The following is a 17,997-nucleotide window of genomic DNA, read 5'->3' on the forward strand; positions in this document are numbered from 1 at the left end:
CAATTATTATTCGTTATTCAGCGCACTGTTGTTGACATTAATAGGACAATTACAGCCATGAGAATTCGCAGTTTTCGATTCATTTTTTGTTTTCTCATCGTTCTGCTCTGTTTAATAGCCACCGAAACGCGACGAATCGGATTCCTTCCACGAATGAAAGACTTCAGCGATACCATATTAACGCTTGCTTGCTTTCGTTTCGGAACATCCTTGGTTGCGTCGGAGAGAACTCAGCCCGAGCGAACCCGTACCACCGAACCGGTCAGTGGTATTTTGAAAAATATCCGAGCGCAGATAAAAGAACACCGTCGTAGCTATTGCACAAGAAACGAAGCAAAGTGTGTTCTTCTTCGTTTCTCTAAATCAGTCCTGTCCAACGTCTATCCGATTTTGTCTCTCCGCCATGCTGAGTCTTTATTAGCCCTACAAACACCGAATGTTCGTGAAACGTTAGGCCAATCTTTACCCAGGAGAACAAAAGTTACACTGATTCTTTCCATCAATGTGTACCTCCCAGTGATTGTAATCCGGAAGGCATACATTTACGGATCTAGGTTCACGCGTCAGCCTTTGATTAGGACAATTAAGACCAAATGGGTAGGAACTGTATCCCTCTAGAGCAGCCTCGGACAGGACTGTTGGGAACACCTCTCGTACGAGTGAATTTGAGCAGAGAGAGGGGGGCGTGCGTTCGATTAAAAAGAGAATGTACAAACGTTTTATTGCTCAAACGTCCACGGATTGCTCGTAAGTACAGTGAATACCGCTTGGTGCACGGGCGTCGAGACTTTACAGTGAATCGTCGTCGTGCTGTGCTCGCGCGCTTTTGTACAGAGTCGGGCGCGCCTTAACGGTAACTTCTTTGGTCGTAAGCGCCACTTCTGATACTTACATTCGTAACGGAACGAGGGCGAGGGAGAAATGTGCGCGCGTTCCTCGCCCGGTTCGACGCTCGACGGAGAAAGAGAGGAAAGAACGATCCATCGGGGAGGGAAGTGGATTCGCGGGTGGATCCTCGTTTCGAGAAGTCTTTCTTTCTCCAGGTCCACTAAACACCGTTTATGTACAGGGTCGCTTCACTGAAGCGAGGGTAAATCGTCCCGCCAGGGTGGATTTGACCGAAGGTAGCGGAGGGGGCCAAGCACAGAGCACTCGACGGGCATGTTTCTGCCTGCGGTGTCGTCTCGCTTCCTGCCGACCAGCTACTTCTGCGGTTGGCTGCCGTAGTCCACGTACACGCGCACCACCTCCCCGCTGTATTTGCGCTGGCTGGGCATGAAGTAGAAGTCGGGCTGATTGGGCTGCGTGGACACGCCGCTCGACGGGTTGTGCGCGTTGTTCTTTGATCGCTGATAGTGATCCCTGCGGTCCTGGGTGTAGTAACCAGGTTGGATGGGTGCTGTGTGCCTCGTGCCTGGCGCGCGCGGCAGACTGTACGTCGCCCTTGGCCCCATCAGTCTGTTGGGGCCTTCTACCGTGTCTGTACCAGTCAGACCGTTGCTGGTCATCTCTCTGTGACGGGGTAGGCTGGAGACGGGCGGTGGAGGTGCCTTCTCCTCTGTTTCAAAAGCCTCGAAGGCGAAGTTCGTGTTGGCACCCGAGGCGTAGTCTTTCCACGCGTTGCTGGCGATCAGGCGGTCCTGGAATCAGTTAATGGAGCTGCTATAGTCGAGCTAGTTAGAGTATTGGTGGTAGTAGTACTGGAACATTATTCAATGCTGAAGGTGAACTATTTTGGGGATCGACTTTTGTATAATCGTAAGATGTTCTGCTTCTTTTGGTAGTGGTTCAGGGGGTATGTGTTTAGACGTTTAGGGAGGGGTAACACTGTGGGTCGTTTAGTATCCTGCGCAGTGATATGCGTGACTGGAATCATTTCTGCAGCTCCATGGCGAATGAAGAAGGTGGTAGGTTTGTAGGGGGCCATGTAGCCATTCGAATTCGACTTTGAAAGGCCTTCACTGTCTACAATCGCTGTAGGATACAGCTGGCAACAATGGGGCGTATGAAACTACAAAAGTTGATGGAAGAGTGTCTTCCACGGCCCCCTACAAAATGCATCACCTTCGTCTGCTCGCGCTTCCAGTTACACTTACCAGGCTGCGCGATACAAAGCTAAATGAAACCACAAGGAGCCACGGAATGAAGAGAAGACGGGGCTCTACTCGGGTCCGAGGAGGGTAGAAGCTACAAGAAGAGTCAAAAGAAAGACAAACGAGAAACACAGAGGTAGATAGCAAGAGAGAACCAGTACAGAAATACCTGGATTAGTGAGCAAACGAGGGTACCGACGTAGTAATAATTAGCGAGCCGGGACCGTGTACCGAGCGTCAAGTTCTACCAGCTGGGATTAGGGCGATGCATTTCGTACGGAGCGTGTTGATGATGATGCCGAAGATGGTGGTGATGGTGGTGGTGATGATGGTGATGGTGATCGCCGTTTTGTTGATGGTAGCGCGTCGCGTTCGTGCGATGAATCGGGTTGGGAGCGTCGGAGGAAGCCAGAGGCAGCGAGTACACCCTCTTTACCGTGATGGTCGCGGAGAGCGCGGATCATGCAACACAAGCGAAGCAGAAGGTCGTTCCGGGTTCACAAGAGCGAGCGGTGAGAGTCGAGTTTGCGGGTGGCAAGTTCACGTCTACAGTTCTCAAAGCATGATGAAACAGGACGCTTTTTACTGAGAGACGCCTCTTTCGATGTCGCTCTGATTGACGATTCGCAAGAAAAGAGCATCGCTAAACGAGCTTACACTCTCAGAGAAAGCGCCTTGCTTCGAACACCTCTAAAGAGTATCACATCACCTCATACGAGTGCTGCTCTTCAAGGTGCACAACATAGGTATCGATAGTACAGAAACATCTAGGGAACAGATAATTCGTATAACAGGATGCAAGGGGACTAGAGTCCCCAGTAGACTGAATAGATCAAAGGCTGAGGACCAGCACAGTTCTAGGATGCACCACGCAACACAGCACTACGACCGTTGTAAAAAATAGTTAGAGCACACAGTACAAAGAGAAAGACAGAAAGGTAATTAAGGGACACGAGCAGAAACAGCGAAGAGAAGAAGTTACATTTAAAGAAGAGGAGTACTTAATGACAGACTGTGGTACCTTCGTCGCTCGTCTTCTCGAAGATCTGTAGAGGGTGCAGCTTGCTTGCAGCAAGGCGAGCGCCAGTAACGCAGCAACGCACCCAACGACGATGTACAGCTTCGTCACGTCCAGGAACAGGTCTGACGTGAATGATGATTCTTCATCCGTGTCTCCTCCACCCAGGTCGTTTACTGGCGACCAAGAAAGTAGATCATGTTTAATCGATGCCTTAATCACTTACATTAACGTTACTTTCACGGCTAAGCTTTTAGGAACTCCTTTTGCTAAGTTTGTTGTGGTAATAGCCTTCCACTCGTTATTTGAAAGGAAGACTATTGCATTAAACGTAAATAGTGTAAAGTAGCAAAGATTGCCTTTCACACACCTCGAGGAGCTCTAACGACCAAGTACTGCGGATCGACACTAAGTGCACCGACTTTCCCAGTAACCAGAGCTTCTTTCAACGCCTTCTCCGCGGCTGCGCTAGTGTCCAATGGTTTCAGCGACCGGCCCTTCACTTCGTTCTTGTCCAAGAACAGATCCATGCGCGCGATAACGCCGTTCTGATCCTCATCCCTGCACGAAATCGCGAATAGTCAGGACACCGAACAGTTTACTTCGATCACAAAATCCACATACTGCGTATGAAAGCTCACTTTTGTAATTGGTTCAGGCGAATTTGGTAGTAGCCCGGTAGTTTCTCGAAGACTGGACCGAAGCTGTCGGATATTCTGTTTGATATAACTTCGAAGTCAGGGCTGCCTGGAGTGGGCGCCATGAAACCGTCGCCCAGGTTCACCAGCTTCACTTCAACGTCGTAGCGTAGCCTTGGCGGCGGCGGTGTTGTGAGCTCGTCGAGTTCTGGAAACGCGCAGAATAGAATGCAATTGTAATTAGAATCTGTCGGGCGGAACAAAATAATTATAACGTAATATATGCAAGAAATTTCACGGAAACTAGGGGAGAAGTTTCCTGTACGATAATAAAGTTACTATGCAGGCTTCACCGAGCAAACGACCAACCTTCGAGGCCACAGGACTTTATGCATATCCTTTCGGAGGAGACGACAGGCACAGCGTTGTGTTTGCGTATTTTCTTGCTGACAGCGTTGAAAATGCCTCCCTTCACCGGGTACATCATGTACAAGCAGTGATCGTCCGTAAAAGAGAGATCCCTATTGTCCTTTGTTATTCGCTTCCTCGAGAACTTGAGAGTCGTTACGCCATCCACTTTGCTGCCACCGGTGTTGTAAATATCTTGAGAGGGATCGAGAAGTGGGGCATTGTATCCGCTGATCCAAGTGTCCATGACAAAAGCTCGACCCGACTTGTCGTCCACCCAACCCAACACTGCGTCTGTTTGCGACTGATAACAAAGGGGAAGATTGGCCTTAAGCGATTCTTGATGAACCATTTCAAGGGAATCTAATTTCTGTTGCGGAATAGATGGCAATCCTTTGAGTATCTCAATGAATTGAAAGAATATTCGATGCATACCATTTTCTCATCATCGGAGAATCCAACACCGGTCCAGGCATTCGTGTTGGTGGTGGAGATGACGAACGATAATTCATCCTACGGGAGTATTATTGTTAATCGTTTATTTCTGAAGTATTCAATTATAAATAAAGAAAATGGTGCTCTCAAGACAGTACCTTTCGTCCCTTGTACTTCCACTGTATAGAGTATTCGCAGGTACCATTTTCAGGTGAGCATTGCCGAGGATAACGCCACTCGCCACTGCAACTTCCATTCTGCATCGTTGTGTTGCCGTTACTGCTCATTTCTTGCCTCCTCTTTTCCGCTGAAAATATTCAAAACCAGTTGACGCTAAAATAAGCACAAGGTCGCTTAAAGCTGACGATTCTTTTACTAATAAAACAGCATTTCTATACCCCTCGTGCAATATTTAATAGACTCAGCGCCACAAGTTGGACATGACCTGCATATCAATATTAGAAGCTAATCTTACAATCTGTTAAAACGAGAAGGTCATACGTTCCAACCCAATAAACCAATCTCGTCATCTACATCAACTTAGAAGTTAAATTCCACATAAAAGAAAAAAAGGCAGAAAACGTCGTCTCGATTTACCGAAGAAGTTCATCGTCACAGCGCCCCTCTGCGAACCATGTCCATGGTACTTCAGCTCGTCGGGCTTGTAGAAGTCCTTCACGCTGACCTTGGCCTTTTCGATCCCACTCGGCGGGTGGTGAACATACTTCCCAGGTTCTTGCCCCTTCGCCCATATCACCTGCATACTACCATCCACGATTTCGTGATCGGTCGGTTCGTTCGCAGCTAATTTTCTTCGGAAGAGTATGGTGGTGACACCGTCGCGTTCAAAGCCCATGGCTGCGGTAAGGGTATCTCTTCCACCCCAATATTCGTCCTTTCTGGGGGTGGATCTGTCTCTGGTGTAATAGTCGCCGATCCTGTGACTGTTACCCCGTGCTGACCCTATTATGATGTCGGTGCAGTCCATCGGATTGAAGTCCTGCTTCGGCGTGAACTTGTGTCCTGGTCCAGGCAGGATTGCTTCGAGGAGAATGAACACGAGGTCAGATTAAAGTAGTCTGTGAATGAGGAACCGTGCCCCGAGCGATTAGGCGATTAATGACTGCTGAGAGCTCGAGGTACGGTTACTTCTTCGATACAAGATTCTAGTGAACTTGGAACACTGAAGGTAAATATGATGGCGTTCGAGCATGATTAGTGTTAGATGGGCCCTATTCGAGGATTTCAATTTGCAAACTTCAACTTTCTACGATAATACAGTTGTGTACAAGAATAATACAGTTTTGTACAGAATACGTGAATAGTAGGCGGGACCTGAACATGTAACAAATACTCTGCAGTGTTTTAGGAGGTGCAAGTGCAGCTGCACCATCATTCACACAAACGTTACCGGGAGACTATGCGAAAGCGACAAGGGAAGCTGATACAAATCACTTATCAATAATCTACGTTTCTCCATACGGACATGTGTGATTGTACATTGTGTTAGTACCAAACGCTACTGATTACTCAAACGTTCTGTTAATGTAACATATGCTATCTCTTACGTGCTACGGGTGATCTACTGCTCTAAATATTGTACTGCCGATATTTCTGGCTCTGCGAACCATTAAAGTTTCATTTAATTGTCGACTACGATATTCGATTACCACTACTATTAACTTACTTAGTAAACAAAATTGCGTTCTACCATATCTAGTTAAAAATGTACAAAACAACATTTGATTTTTTAACACTCGTGGGGGGAAGGAGCGAGTCTTATGGATTGAATTACGGTTCATATCGGGTCTAGTACACGAGGATACAAGCGTCGAAATCGCCGCGTCAGCTCGTTACCTTTTGTGGCGCTCGACTTGGGGCCCGAAATCGGCTCTGGCTCCGAGGTAGGTTCAGACTTTGGCTCTGGCTCGGAGGTGGGTTCCGGTTCGGACTTTGGCTCTGGTTCTGAACTGGGTTCTGGCTCAGATTTAGGCTCTGGTTCTGAACTGGGTTCCGGCTCAGATTTAGGCTCTGGTTCTGAACTGGGTTCTGGCTCAGATTTAGGCTCCGGTTCAGATTTGGGTTCAGGTTCAGATTTCGGCTCTGGTTCTGAACTGGGTTCTGGCTCAGATTTAGGCTCTGGTTCTGAACTGGGTTCTGGCTCAGATTTAGGCTCCGGTTCAGATTTGGGTTCAGGTTCAGATTTCGGCTCTGGCTCTGAGCTGGGCTCCGGTTCAGGCGCAGAGCTCGGTTCTGGATTGGAAATGGGTTCTGTCTGTGATCTAGGTTCAGCTTTGGAGATAGGTTCTGGATGGGATCTCGCTGCAGCTTTGGAGATGGATTCTGAATGGAACCTTGGTGCAGCTTTGACGACGGATTCTGAATGGGACCTCGGTGCAGCTTTTGAAGCAGGTTCTGGTTCAGATTTTGGTTCAGGCTCGGACTTGGGTTCAGGCTCGGACTTGGGTTCAGGCTCGGACTTGGGTTCAGGCTCAGACTTGGGTTCAGGCTCAGACTTGGGTTCAGGCTCAGACTTGGGTTCAGGCTCGGATTTGGGTTCAGGCTCGGACGTGGGTTCTGGTTCAGATTTGGGCTCTGATATGGGTTCAGGCGTGGTGTTGGTGCTGTCGACAGTGCTCGGCTCGGCGACGGGTTCCCCTGTGCAACAAAGCATCGATCGTCGTGCAACTACCTACTGCTTATATCTCTTACGAACCACCACCTTGTGCGTAGTGTCTCGAACGAGAAGGAGGGGCGCCAAATACTCTACTACTTACTGGAAAGCACACTACATGTCGCTACTATGTAATTACAGGACGTTAAGGGGGTCTCTTATCTCTACTTGTGTTAGGTACCAATACATACCGTCTGTAGAGGGGGCCACTGATTCTGGAGATCTCTTCTTACGCCCTATGTGAACACAATGTGCATCACTTAATATAGTCAGTAACGACAAAATGTTCTAATTTAATTAATTCATAAAACTCCATAAATCCACTTCACTTACAGTAATGGTTAAAGGAAAGTTTAAATTGCGAATGCTAATAAAAATAAGTTAAGAATAGTTTAAACTAACGTTACGTACTGATTTCATCTTTCATAAAATTAACAGAACTTGCAATTTGTAAGACTAACTGAATTGGTTTTGGAATTATTGTATTTAATAAGCACAGCACTGAATTAAAATACCTCTGCTCCATTAGCAAATGAATAAATTGGAGCGTAAAAATATGAGTTTCAAATTTCCTTTTGACCACCACTTTAAATGCAACATTTGCATTGCAAAAATTACTGATATGACTCAATCTTCACCTTGTTTCGTGCTGACCCTGTAAGTCACGCTGGTCTGCACAGTGACGTCGACGTCCGATCGAGGAGTCGCCGCCAAGGACGCTAGATCATGCGCTTTGGCTGATCTCCTCTTGGTACCGGACCTCTGCGTTCCACTCTCCGGCTCCGGTTCAGGCTCTGGCTCCGGCTTCGGTTCTGCTTTCGGCTCGGATTCGGGTTCCGGTTCCGCTTTTGGCTCTGGCTGTGGAAGCGGCTCTCCCCTTGGTTTTTCTTGGATATCAGGGAAAGCTCGACAAGCCGGAGTCAGGTCGCTCGGTCGCCAGCCAACACCGACCCAGCTTGTTCCATTCACTACCATCACGCCCTCGAGTTCTTTGCTCTCCTTCAGTATTCGCCAATAGAACGTGAAGCTGTCCGAAAACTTTTTCATCGTGTAGGAATCCAATCCCACGTCGATGGTCTTGATTGGATTCCCTGCAATAAGTCACGAACTTAAGGGTGATTCTCGTCTAACAGCCGCAAAAGTAACTGATACTTAAGATTTTTTTCTTAAAAAACTGTTGGTCATGTTGGATTAAATTCTGTCGGGATATAAGGAGGCAACTTTAAACTTGCAGAAAATATTTTTTTTATGTCGATCCTCCTTATTATTTATTCATTCACAGTCATCACAGTCATCTGATTGCAAAAAATAGAAGTTTCTTGAAGTTAGATAGTTTACGCTGGTATTGATCCACTTTAAAGGAAAAAAAATGAAAAATTGAAAGAGTTATAGCGTTTGACAGAAAACTAAGTTTCTTTCCTTAGACAAATTTTTCATATTATCCTTTATATCGACGAAAAAAAAGTATTATAAATACAAACTAAAATTAAAATTTTAGGTCCAGTATCAGCGTAATTTATTAACTTTAAGAAAATTTTCTTCTGCAAATTTTCATTTCTTCTCTTTACAATCAGATAGCTGTAAGCGCTGCTACACCTGACGCCAACATCGTCGAAGAGATTCCACAATAATTAATAAATAATAAGGATCGACATAAAAATAATATTTTCTGCAAGTTTAAAGATGTCTCCTTAAATCCCAAAAGCGTTTAATGCAGTATTAACAATAGTTTTTTAAAAAAAAATTCATAAATTTCGGGAGCTGTTACTCGAAAATCCCCCCTTAACTTTTAGAGGGCCGGGATTTTTTCATTGAAATTGCAGATTTTATTTACTTAAAATTTATGCATATATACCACGAAAATGGCCGGCAGCGTCCAAATTCTTGGGTGGCCACTATAGTGGCCAGCCCGGCCCACTAAAGGTTAACAAAACATAAACAGAACACCTTCAAAGATTTTCAAACTTGGAAATGTTTAAATATGGTCAATAAACTTCAAACATTGAACACAGAGAGAGATCCTTGTACTAATCACAATAAGTGGCCCACGTTACTAACTGCATACCACTTCGATTAAAAAATATAATTCCATCAGGCTTGCTTCAGAAAATACCAAATTAAAGCACCCTATCTATTACCATGGCAGTTTCTCTCGTCTGTGTAAACGCTATATAACTTTACAAGGACAAACGTCAAGGTAGGATGATCGATTTGGTGTAAATGACTCTGCAATCGCGGCGCAAGTATTTCCAGTCGCTCCAGATCGAGTCGCCCCGACGATGCATCAAGTTGTCGGCTCGGTGAAACTTACTCTTCGCGCAACCAGGACCGAACCAGCCGGTGTTGCAGTAGCATTGCTTGGTGGGCGCGGTCGTGCCGCCATTGTCGATGCACGTGCCCTGAATACCGCAGTCAGAGTCGTCCAGGCATTCTTCCTTAAATTCGCACCTTGTACCGTGATACAGACGATCGCATCTGCATCGACTCAGGAGATATCGGCCGTGACCGCTGCAGTCTTCTCTGTAGCTCGTCTTATCGACGATCTGAAAACACAAATTACAGAATATTACTATACTATTAACAGACCGAAATCACATCTTCTAATTAGAACAATTTTTACGGTCGAAATTCAAATTATATTATTTCAAATTATATTAATTAGTAATACTATTCTTTACCCTACGAAAAAATTAATCGAAGTTCTTCGTTTTCGAGAAAATTGATTTGTCGATTAATAGAAGAAAAATGGTTAAATTGTTAGAACAATTTTTACGGTCGAAATTCAAATTATATTATTTCAAATTATATTAATTGGTATACTATTCTTTACACTGCGAAAAAATTAATCGAAGTTCTTCGTTTTCGAGAAAATTGATTTGTCGATTAATAGAAGAAAAATGGTTAAATTGTTAGAACAATTTTTACGGTCGAAATTCAAATTATATTATTTCAAATTATATTAATTAGTATACTATTCTTTACACTGCGAAAAAATAAATCGAAGTTCTTCGTTTTCGAGAAAATTGATTTGTCGATTAATAGAAGAAAAATGGTTAAATCTAAAGTCACAGTTTATTTATAAAACGAAGGTTCGCACTGTGCCGCACTTACATCGATATCAGCGCAAGACCAAAATCGGTAACTGGCCCCCCACTCTTCGGCTTCTCGTAGAAGTCGAATCGTACAATCGGTGCAGGTAAAATTTTGTGGTAACTGCACGGCGTAATTCTGTGCTCTGAAAGTCGATAGAATTTTATTTACTCTTATGCCATCGGCATAAATCGCTAACAGCACGAAAGAGTAGCTATTTCTTCTAAACTCACGTGGCGTCATCTTCTACGAACTCGCTGCTCTTAGTCACAGGAGTCAAATCAACCAGCGGCCTGTCGAGGGCGTCCAAGATTTGCAGTCGAAATCCACCCTGAAAGCAATCAATAAAAGGAACTATTTAACGATACATTTTTTTAACAAAAAAAAAACCCGCAGACACGAAAATCAGGAATTTTAAAATGTCCGCCACATAACGGGCCATAATTCAAACAGTCAATGCGTAAATCAGTCAGTGCGTAAATCAGTGACGGCAAGCGAAGAAGTGTAAATGCACAGGGAGAATGTATTCTATTCATAAAACGTGTTATGCTTACAGTTAACGAGATCGAGTTAATTTCGCGTTGTTTGGAAACGCGAGCCAGGTTACAGGCGGAATCGTTTTAGTTCCAGTGAGTGAACTTCCGTGCGGTTTCTTTCGCTACACAGGCGTCGGAAGCGAGGAACGGTCAAGAGGACGTTGGGACATCGATCGCGCGCGCGGATAGCGGTATCGAGCGTGAGCTTATCGGCGGAATCCGTGACATAGAAACTGGCCTTCCATTCGATCGGTCACGCTAAAAGAGGTGTATGTGTATAGGCAGCTTTGGCCAACGGTTTCTCGGGGGGGGGGGGGGGGAGGGACTCCGCAATTCTGCTCTTACGAAACCCGCAAACTTTTATGAAACGTCCGTAGAATTGAAAATGGGAAGAGATATCGCCGCGGGAGGTCGATCGCAACAGGTGACCAATAGTGATCCTCTAGGGAGTGATCGGTATAACCGCAGCCATTTTGGGACAAAACCGTAAATAACATAACCTAAACGTTTATCTATCTCTTTCTGTCAGTATTTCTCTCTCTCTCTCTCTTTCTGTCAGTATTTCTCTCTCTCTCTCTCTTTCTGTCAGTATTTCTCTCTCTCTCTTTCTGTCAGTATTTCTGTCTCTTTCTATCAGCATTTCTGTCTGTTTCTTTTTTACAGTTTCTTACTCTGTCTACTTCCGCTTTTGCCCCATATCGCGGCAACCAATCAGCGGCGATACACGTTGTTCCGATCATTGCCTAAAGGATCACTAGTGACCAACATAATCGCGCGCCGTCGATGTAATCCTAACTACGTCCTCAGGGTCTTTCTTAACTCAGTCGCGTTCGAATTTCTATAACCCAAACTACGCCCTCTGTGTCATTTTTTAATCAATCGCATTCTTATTCCTATAATTCTATTACGATCCTTGGGACTTTTATGACCCACTCGGATTCTGGTTTCTATTTAACTCTACTGTAGGCGTTTGGGTCTTTCTTGACCTCTTTTGTTTATATAACTCTATTATGATCTTTGGATCCTCCTCGAGCCAATCGTATTTTCATTAATTCGAAAACTTTTCCAATTTTAATGACAATACTGTAAGGAAGCTGTTATAAATACGTGTGTTTTTCATTACCTGATATTAGGTTAAATGTATAGCTAAACCGAAGGCCGTGGCACGGTTAACCACAACTGGTATCGAGCCGCCTGAGTAAAGACTCGGCGAAAAAGTGAACCGTTATTAATTGATCCACGATCGAGGGAAACATTGCGTTCCTATTACGCTGCATATTCCCTGATCAGAACTGTGTAATTTTCGTGAAGCGAGTACAAGGATATTCGTGAATCATAAATAATAAAACCGGCTATAAATCAACGTCGAATAAGTTACATACTACATATTATGTATTTAATTTGATGCTTCATCACTCGTCTATCCAAACTACCGCGTTCCATGCGTCACCATAACCTCAAAGCTCCGTCGATAATTACCCGGAACTCCACAAGCGCGTTCCTCTGTAAAACGCAAGTTTCCCCTGCTTTCTAGCTCCTCTAATATCCCCAAAGGTGTGAAAAGCATTTAACCGCGGTGTATCGCAAAGCACAATGCACGGGGACGCATTTGCCAGGCAGAGCGCTGCGCCCCGTTCACCGGAGGCCGCTTGTCACTTTTCATGAAAGTAGCGGTCGAAAATTCTCTCTCTCTCTCTCGCGAGTGAGTACGAAATGTTTTCCAACGATGCACGACGATTGCTCTGCCGCTCGATTCGAGAGGGAGAAAGGGAAGAGGCGGTTAAGCGAAGTGGTACTGCTTCGCACGGGCGCACACCTGCAGCGATCGCGGCGTTATTGTCGAATATTTCTCGTGCCAGGGATATTTTCGTGTGGAGAATTCCTACGGCTAGCCCGTCTAAAACCAGTTACTAAAGAGAGGAAAAGGTACGGCGGCTATCGTACACACGAACGCGCGTAAATCGGTCTCGGGGCTCTCGAGTTGATTCTGGGAAGGGATCGACGCGAAGTGAGCTCGATTTCACGCTGAATTTGTGCGCGAGCTTTCGATTCGAGATCCCATAGGCGTATGCTCTAAAAGTTTAGAATAATCTTCGGGATTATTGAATCTACATTCGAGTCTCAATCATCCTCCCGTTATGATTGTTTCCTTCTCGTTTATACCGCAAGCTTGTGAATCATGGCGCAAAAAAAAGAACGGCTCGCGAGTCGCGTCTTCACGGTTCGGTTGGTTCCCCAGCAACGGGTTCGCAGGCTTTGGCTTCGATCCGAGTCATTGGCGACAGTCGCGTTACGGTACCCGACATACCGATGCGTTCCACCGCGCACGGGGCTCTTTCTATAGCGCGCGTCCACATGCAAAGCGGCTTATCCCTTACGCCGCCTCCTTTTCCGACCCACCTACCCACGTAAGGTACGCGGAGTGCCGCGGAACGCGCACGACGGGCCACGCTTCTGAATTATTCAACGCGCGTCACCTTGAGCGACGACGAGCAAGCGTAGGCTGAGAGCTCAGCCTCTGTCTTTTCTTTCCCTTTCGTAGACCACGTGCGGACAAATTCGTGATGTCTTTCACGATGACTTAGGTACTCGCTGCGGTGCGTCGCGAGGAATATGAATTTCCTAGTGGCTATGCTTATCGCGTTCAGAGTAGCCTCGCGTGTCTAGTTTATTGCGTGTAACAAAACTTGCATAAGTGCAGTAGTATTGAGTTAATGCCCCCTGGGGCAACGGTGTCTGGGTCTTTTTTGACCCGGCCGTAGTATCGTCGGACACGATAGTAAATAGTAATAGGAAGAAAGGCACGAGACCAAAGATATGAGTCGCTGTAACAAGAAGAGAGTCGTGTAAACGAACTCGATTGAAATTCTTGAAAATGGCCGCTATTAGACGCCGGCTCCCAGCAGCATGTGCGGTGGCCGTAACCGTTCGGCGAATGCGACACGTGCCACATCGCGCCACTTAGTGCCATAATTGCACGTGATCCGCAAGCGATATTTGTCATGGCTCAATCTCAACACCGAAAGTGCCGAGGAATTTCAGACTTTAACCGGTGATCGAATCCTTCGGTTCGTGACGATGTGTGCAAACAGCGAGTGGCTATATCTACAGAACGGTGCTGCCGCGTTGCTTCGAACCGACGGATGCAGGAATCTTTATTTACCAGAGAAAGTCGCAGCGCGAAACAATAAAACGTGGCATGGTTTTACCCACTGTACACGTAACACGTGTGCCTTTTTTTTTCGTTTAAACAGTTATATGAATTTCCTAGGCTCTTTTTGCTCCTCTTTGCGCTACACAGTGCCAGCGGTAAAGAGCACGTGTGTGCATATAGGACGCTTCAAAGTAGGCGAGCATAGATCCAGGGTGAAGTGGGGAATAAAATTAATGGAAAAAAGTTTTGCATTTCAATAATTGAAGAGCCCTTGTAGGTAACACTGTAAGTGCCAAAAATCAAATTCTATACTAATTCTATAGTTTTACCATTGGCAAGTAAAACATTTTTCGGTATTTTTTTTTAATTTTGGCACTTAGTGTTTTCTACAAGGACACTTTAATTATTATTACGAGCCCAACTAGTATAACTGATTGCGAACAATTTAGAAATTTGTACCGAGGCATAAGTTAAATATTCGAAAATTTGGAAGCTTGTGTGAAGTCTAAGATAGCTATTTTGAACGTTTCTTTTAAGAACAATTTCTATGCAAATGTTTATACAAACTTTTCACTACTTCTATGCCTCCAGTTCACTCCCGAAGTTATGCCCGTGTGCTTTGAGGCGCCCTGTATGTACACACAGGGAATTACCGACCGGTCTCGCTGGAACGATTTCGCAGCTTTCTTTTTTTGCCACCGGCTAACGAAATTCAACGAGTTCAATTATCGCTCGGGTAAAAGTGGCGCTGGACGCGAAAAAGCGAAAGAGAATCAACGAGTCGCGAAATAGCGGCGGCGCTGATCCGCTTAGTCATTGAATTAACACACGGAAGGATAACGGAAAGTGTCTACTTACTCGATGAGGGTAAGCCAGATGCCACGTGACGTTGAAGTTACTCCCGGACAGTAAACTAGTCTTGACATCGCCTGCAACACAAAGTGCACGTATATTACGCAACGTTATACCATTTTGTGCGCTCCTCGCTGCGCCCTAACCTATCGTATTACTTAGAGAAACGGAAATCTGTAATTTCTCAGGCTCATCGATTTTGACGGGGGAGTTTACAAACAATGAAAACTTAACATTCATTACCGTAACGAGATACGGTAATTTGTAACAATCGCCGGAAACGTGCATAAATGCAAGTTCGCCTAGGTCTCGTCTACGGATACTCCCACCCGTATTCCAGATGTACAGGTTGGCTAGGAATAAAATGGAAATCGAAATGAAATGGGAATTCTTAGAGAATTCTCTGTTTCCCATTTATTCGTGCGAAACTCGTTATTTTCCACCACTTTCCATCAAATAAAATTTATTTAATTATTTTGAATGCACCACCCCTGCCAGTGCCTTTATGTTAATGTAATTTATATCAAAGTAGTTACCTAATCGCTAATTTTCAATTAAATTTAACATAAAACCATATTAATGTTTAAACTTACAATTAAATTTTAATACAATTTATATCAAAATAATTACCTAATCTCTACATTTCAATTAAATTTAACACAAGTGTTTAATTTTAAACATCCAATTAACTTTTAATATAATTTATATGAAAATAATTAGTAATCTCTGATTTTCAATTAAATTTAATATAAAATCATATTCATTTTTAAACCTCCAAATAAATTTGAATGTAATGTATATCAAAATAATTACCTAATCTCTAATTTTCAAATCAATTTAACAAGTGTTTAATTTTAAACATCCAATTAACTTTTAATATAATTTATATGAAAACAATTAGTAATCTCTGATTTTCAATTAAATTTAACGTAAAATCATATTAATTTTTAAACCTCCAAATAAATTTGAATGTAATGTATATCAAAATAATTACTTAATCTCTAATTTTCAAATCAATTTAACAAAAAAAGTTTTGAATTTTTAAACCTCCAATTGAATCCTAATATAATTTATATCTAAGTAATATGCACAACAGTGCATATCCACATTTACCTTCCCAAAAAATTCACCGGAATATAGATAGAAGCAAGTAATAATAAATATACAGGAATATATCTGAATTAAACAAAGTATTACCCATGCACAGGTACATCTCCCTAAATTCAATGTTTTCATCAACAAGCAACGCTCGCGGAAATCAATTACACGGAAACGAAGCGGTGCAAATCGGCGCGAACGAAAAGACTCACCGAGGCGGATATGCATTCGCATCGCGGATTATATCGTTCGTTATGAAAACGAAAATTCCTGCCGAGCGAGTTCCACGTCCTGGATTTGCCTTGGATTCGGGAGGGGATCGAGATAAAGATCTACAGCGGCGTTTATCGTATCAAGGCAGGGGTTCAGGAAACAATCGAGAGTGGCATAGGGTACAATTAATTTCCGGAAGCGGTCAAGAGCGTTCCGCGACCGATCCTGCCTTTTAAGGATTACCGTCTATCTCCCCTCCGCTCCCACCACCCCCCTCTTCCGCCGAAAAGAAAGCGGGCGTTCCATGACTTTCGAACGAGGCATCGATCACCCTTAGGATACCACCGATCGATAATTTTTCTTCTTTTTCGTAAAAGGAAAATTGGATTTACAGTGGTGGTCAAAGGAAAGTTTAAAACTGATATTTCATGTCCTGTGTAACAAACTTGATACTAGGCTTTAAGTAGTCTCACCATTCTAGGAACCCTTCTAATTATTATTTTAGTTTATTTGGTTTATTTTTTGTTAATTGTTTGCAGATGGGAATGTAACAGAGACGTATTATTATTATTATAATAATAATAATACGTCTCATTATTATTATTATAGACGTATTATTATTATTATTATTATTATTATTATTATTATTATTATTATTATAATAATACGTCTCATTATTATTATTATAGACGTATTATTATTATTATTATTATTATTATAATAATACGTCTCTGTTACATTCCCATCTGCAAACAATTAACAAAAAATAAACCAAATAAACTAAAATAATATGAGCCTATTTGCACGACGAGATGTAACGGGCGAGATCCAGCAATTTGCTGCTCTTAAGTCTAACCCTAATTTATGGGGTATTAATTTTAAAATTTCTCGTATAAATTAATTTTAAAAAATTTATTTGTATCTCGAGATAGAATTTTTTTCCTTTTATTGGAAGTTTCTTATTTCTGTTACTATTTACAGTTGAAACTTTCTTCTGACCACTACTATGTGAGTTGAAAGTGATGGAATGTGTTTGAAGAAAGATTGTGAGTTTTAGAAATATTCAGTTATTTGGGATTCTAATTCAGCCGAGGTGATATTATAGACTGTCGAGAGACAGGGTCTGGGTTGTATCGTTCTGTTTGGAGAACCGTAAAAAAAAAATTAATATGCGTGACACCGGTCATGGGCACCGTTTAACGTTCGAGCGTGTATGCGGACGCGCGTTTGTAGTTTTGGCTCGAGGTGGCACAGGTGGATGTGTCTTGACACGCATTCCTTTTTCACGGCCTGTGGGAATGGTCGGACGTTGAGGGTTTAGTAGTAATTCGTACGTGATATATGGCGAGATTATGGAGAATGAGGAAATTAAGAAGTGGTTGGTTAATAGGTTCCAGCATCTACGCGCTGGGAGATTAGAGGTATTCGGGTAGGTACGTAACTGAAAGTCATCGTGGTCGATGCTTTTCTCTTCTGGGATGAAGCAATTAAGTTTTTTGCCCAATGAATTGTACATTTCGTGGTAGAAACTTTTTTTCTGTTAATAAAGGAATTGTTTTTGCTTCTTACTCTGGGCGGAATTCAGTGGTTCAAGGTACTCTAGATTTTAATGATGTATACTGAGAAATATACAAAACCACTGCCTATAGCAGCAGATTTAATCTTGCATAAGATTGTTAAGTATAAATAAAGAATAAAAAGTAAAGAATTCTTTAACTCATAATTACTCCTAAACTAGGGCGTCCGGAGACTTTTTTCCAGAGGGCGGAGTCAACTTTGGGATGACGG

At 43.5% G+C, this 17,997-nt stretch overlaps 1 protein-coding gene across 5 annotated transcripts in view; it reads right to left on the reverse strand.

The window, feature by feature from the left end:
- Positions 1–695: 695 nt before the first annotated feature.
- The window catches only part of Nahoda (DOMON-like domain-containing protein nahoda), a 28,340-nt gene continuing 11,038 nt past the window's right edge, over positions 696–17,997 (reverse strand). Inside the window, exons 3-18 of one of the 5 annotated variants that reach the window (XM_076826701.1) lie at positions 14,905–14,975; positions 10,590–10,687; positions 10,378–10,501; positions 9,578–9,809; positions 7,905–8,357; positions 7,458–7,502; positions 7,101–7,250; positions 6,450–7,010; positions 5,190–5,633; positions 4,751–4,899; positions 4,593–4,670; positions 4,119–4,461; positions 3,753–3,957; positions 3,482–3,672; positions 3,115–3,287; positions 696–1,640 (exon numbers count right to left, since the gene is read on the reverse strand). In XM_076826701.1, coding sequence (XP_076682816.1) covers positions 1,203–1,640; positions 3,115–3,287; positions 3,482–3,672; positions 3,753–3,957; positions 4,119–4,461; positions 4,593–4,670; positions 4,751–4,899; positions 5,190–5,633; positions 6,450–7,010; positions 7,101–7,250; positions 7,458–7,502; positions 7,905–8,357; positions 9,578–9,809; positions 10,378–10,501; positions 10,590–10,687; positions 14,905–14,975 — 3,755 coding nt within the window. In that variant the 3' untranslated portion in view covers positions 696–1,202. Of the gene's footprint in view, positions 1,641–2,262; positions 2,524–3,114; positions 3,288–3,481; positions 3,673–3,752; positions 3,958–4,118; positions 4,462–4,592; positions 4,671–4,750; positions 4,900–5,189; positions 5,634–6,449; positions 7,251–7,457; positions 7,503–7,904; positions 8,358–9,577; positions 9,810–10,377; positions 10,502–10,589; positions 10,688–14,904; positions 14,976–17,997 lie in introns of all 5 variants that reach the window. The other 4 variants (XM_076826693.1, XR_013087089.1, XM_076826682.1 and 1 more) reach the window with 4 other exon arrangements.

The sequence above is a fragment of the Andrena cerasifolii genome, chromosome 1 (genome assembly GCF_050908995.1).
Source record: "Andrena cerasifolii isolate SP2316 chromosome 1, iyAndCera1_principal, whole genome shotgun sequence".
NCBI lineage: Eukaryota > Metazoa > Arthropoda > Insecta > Hymenoptera > Andrenidae > Andrena > Andrena cerasifolii.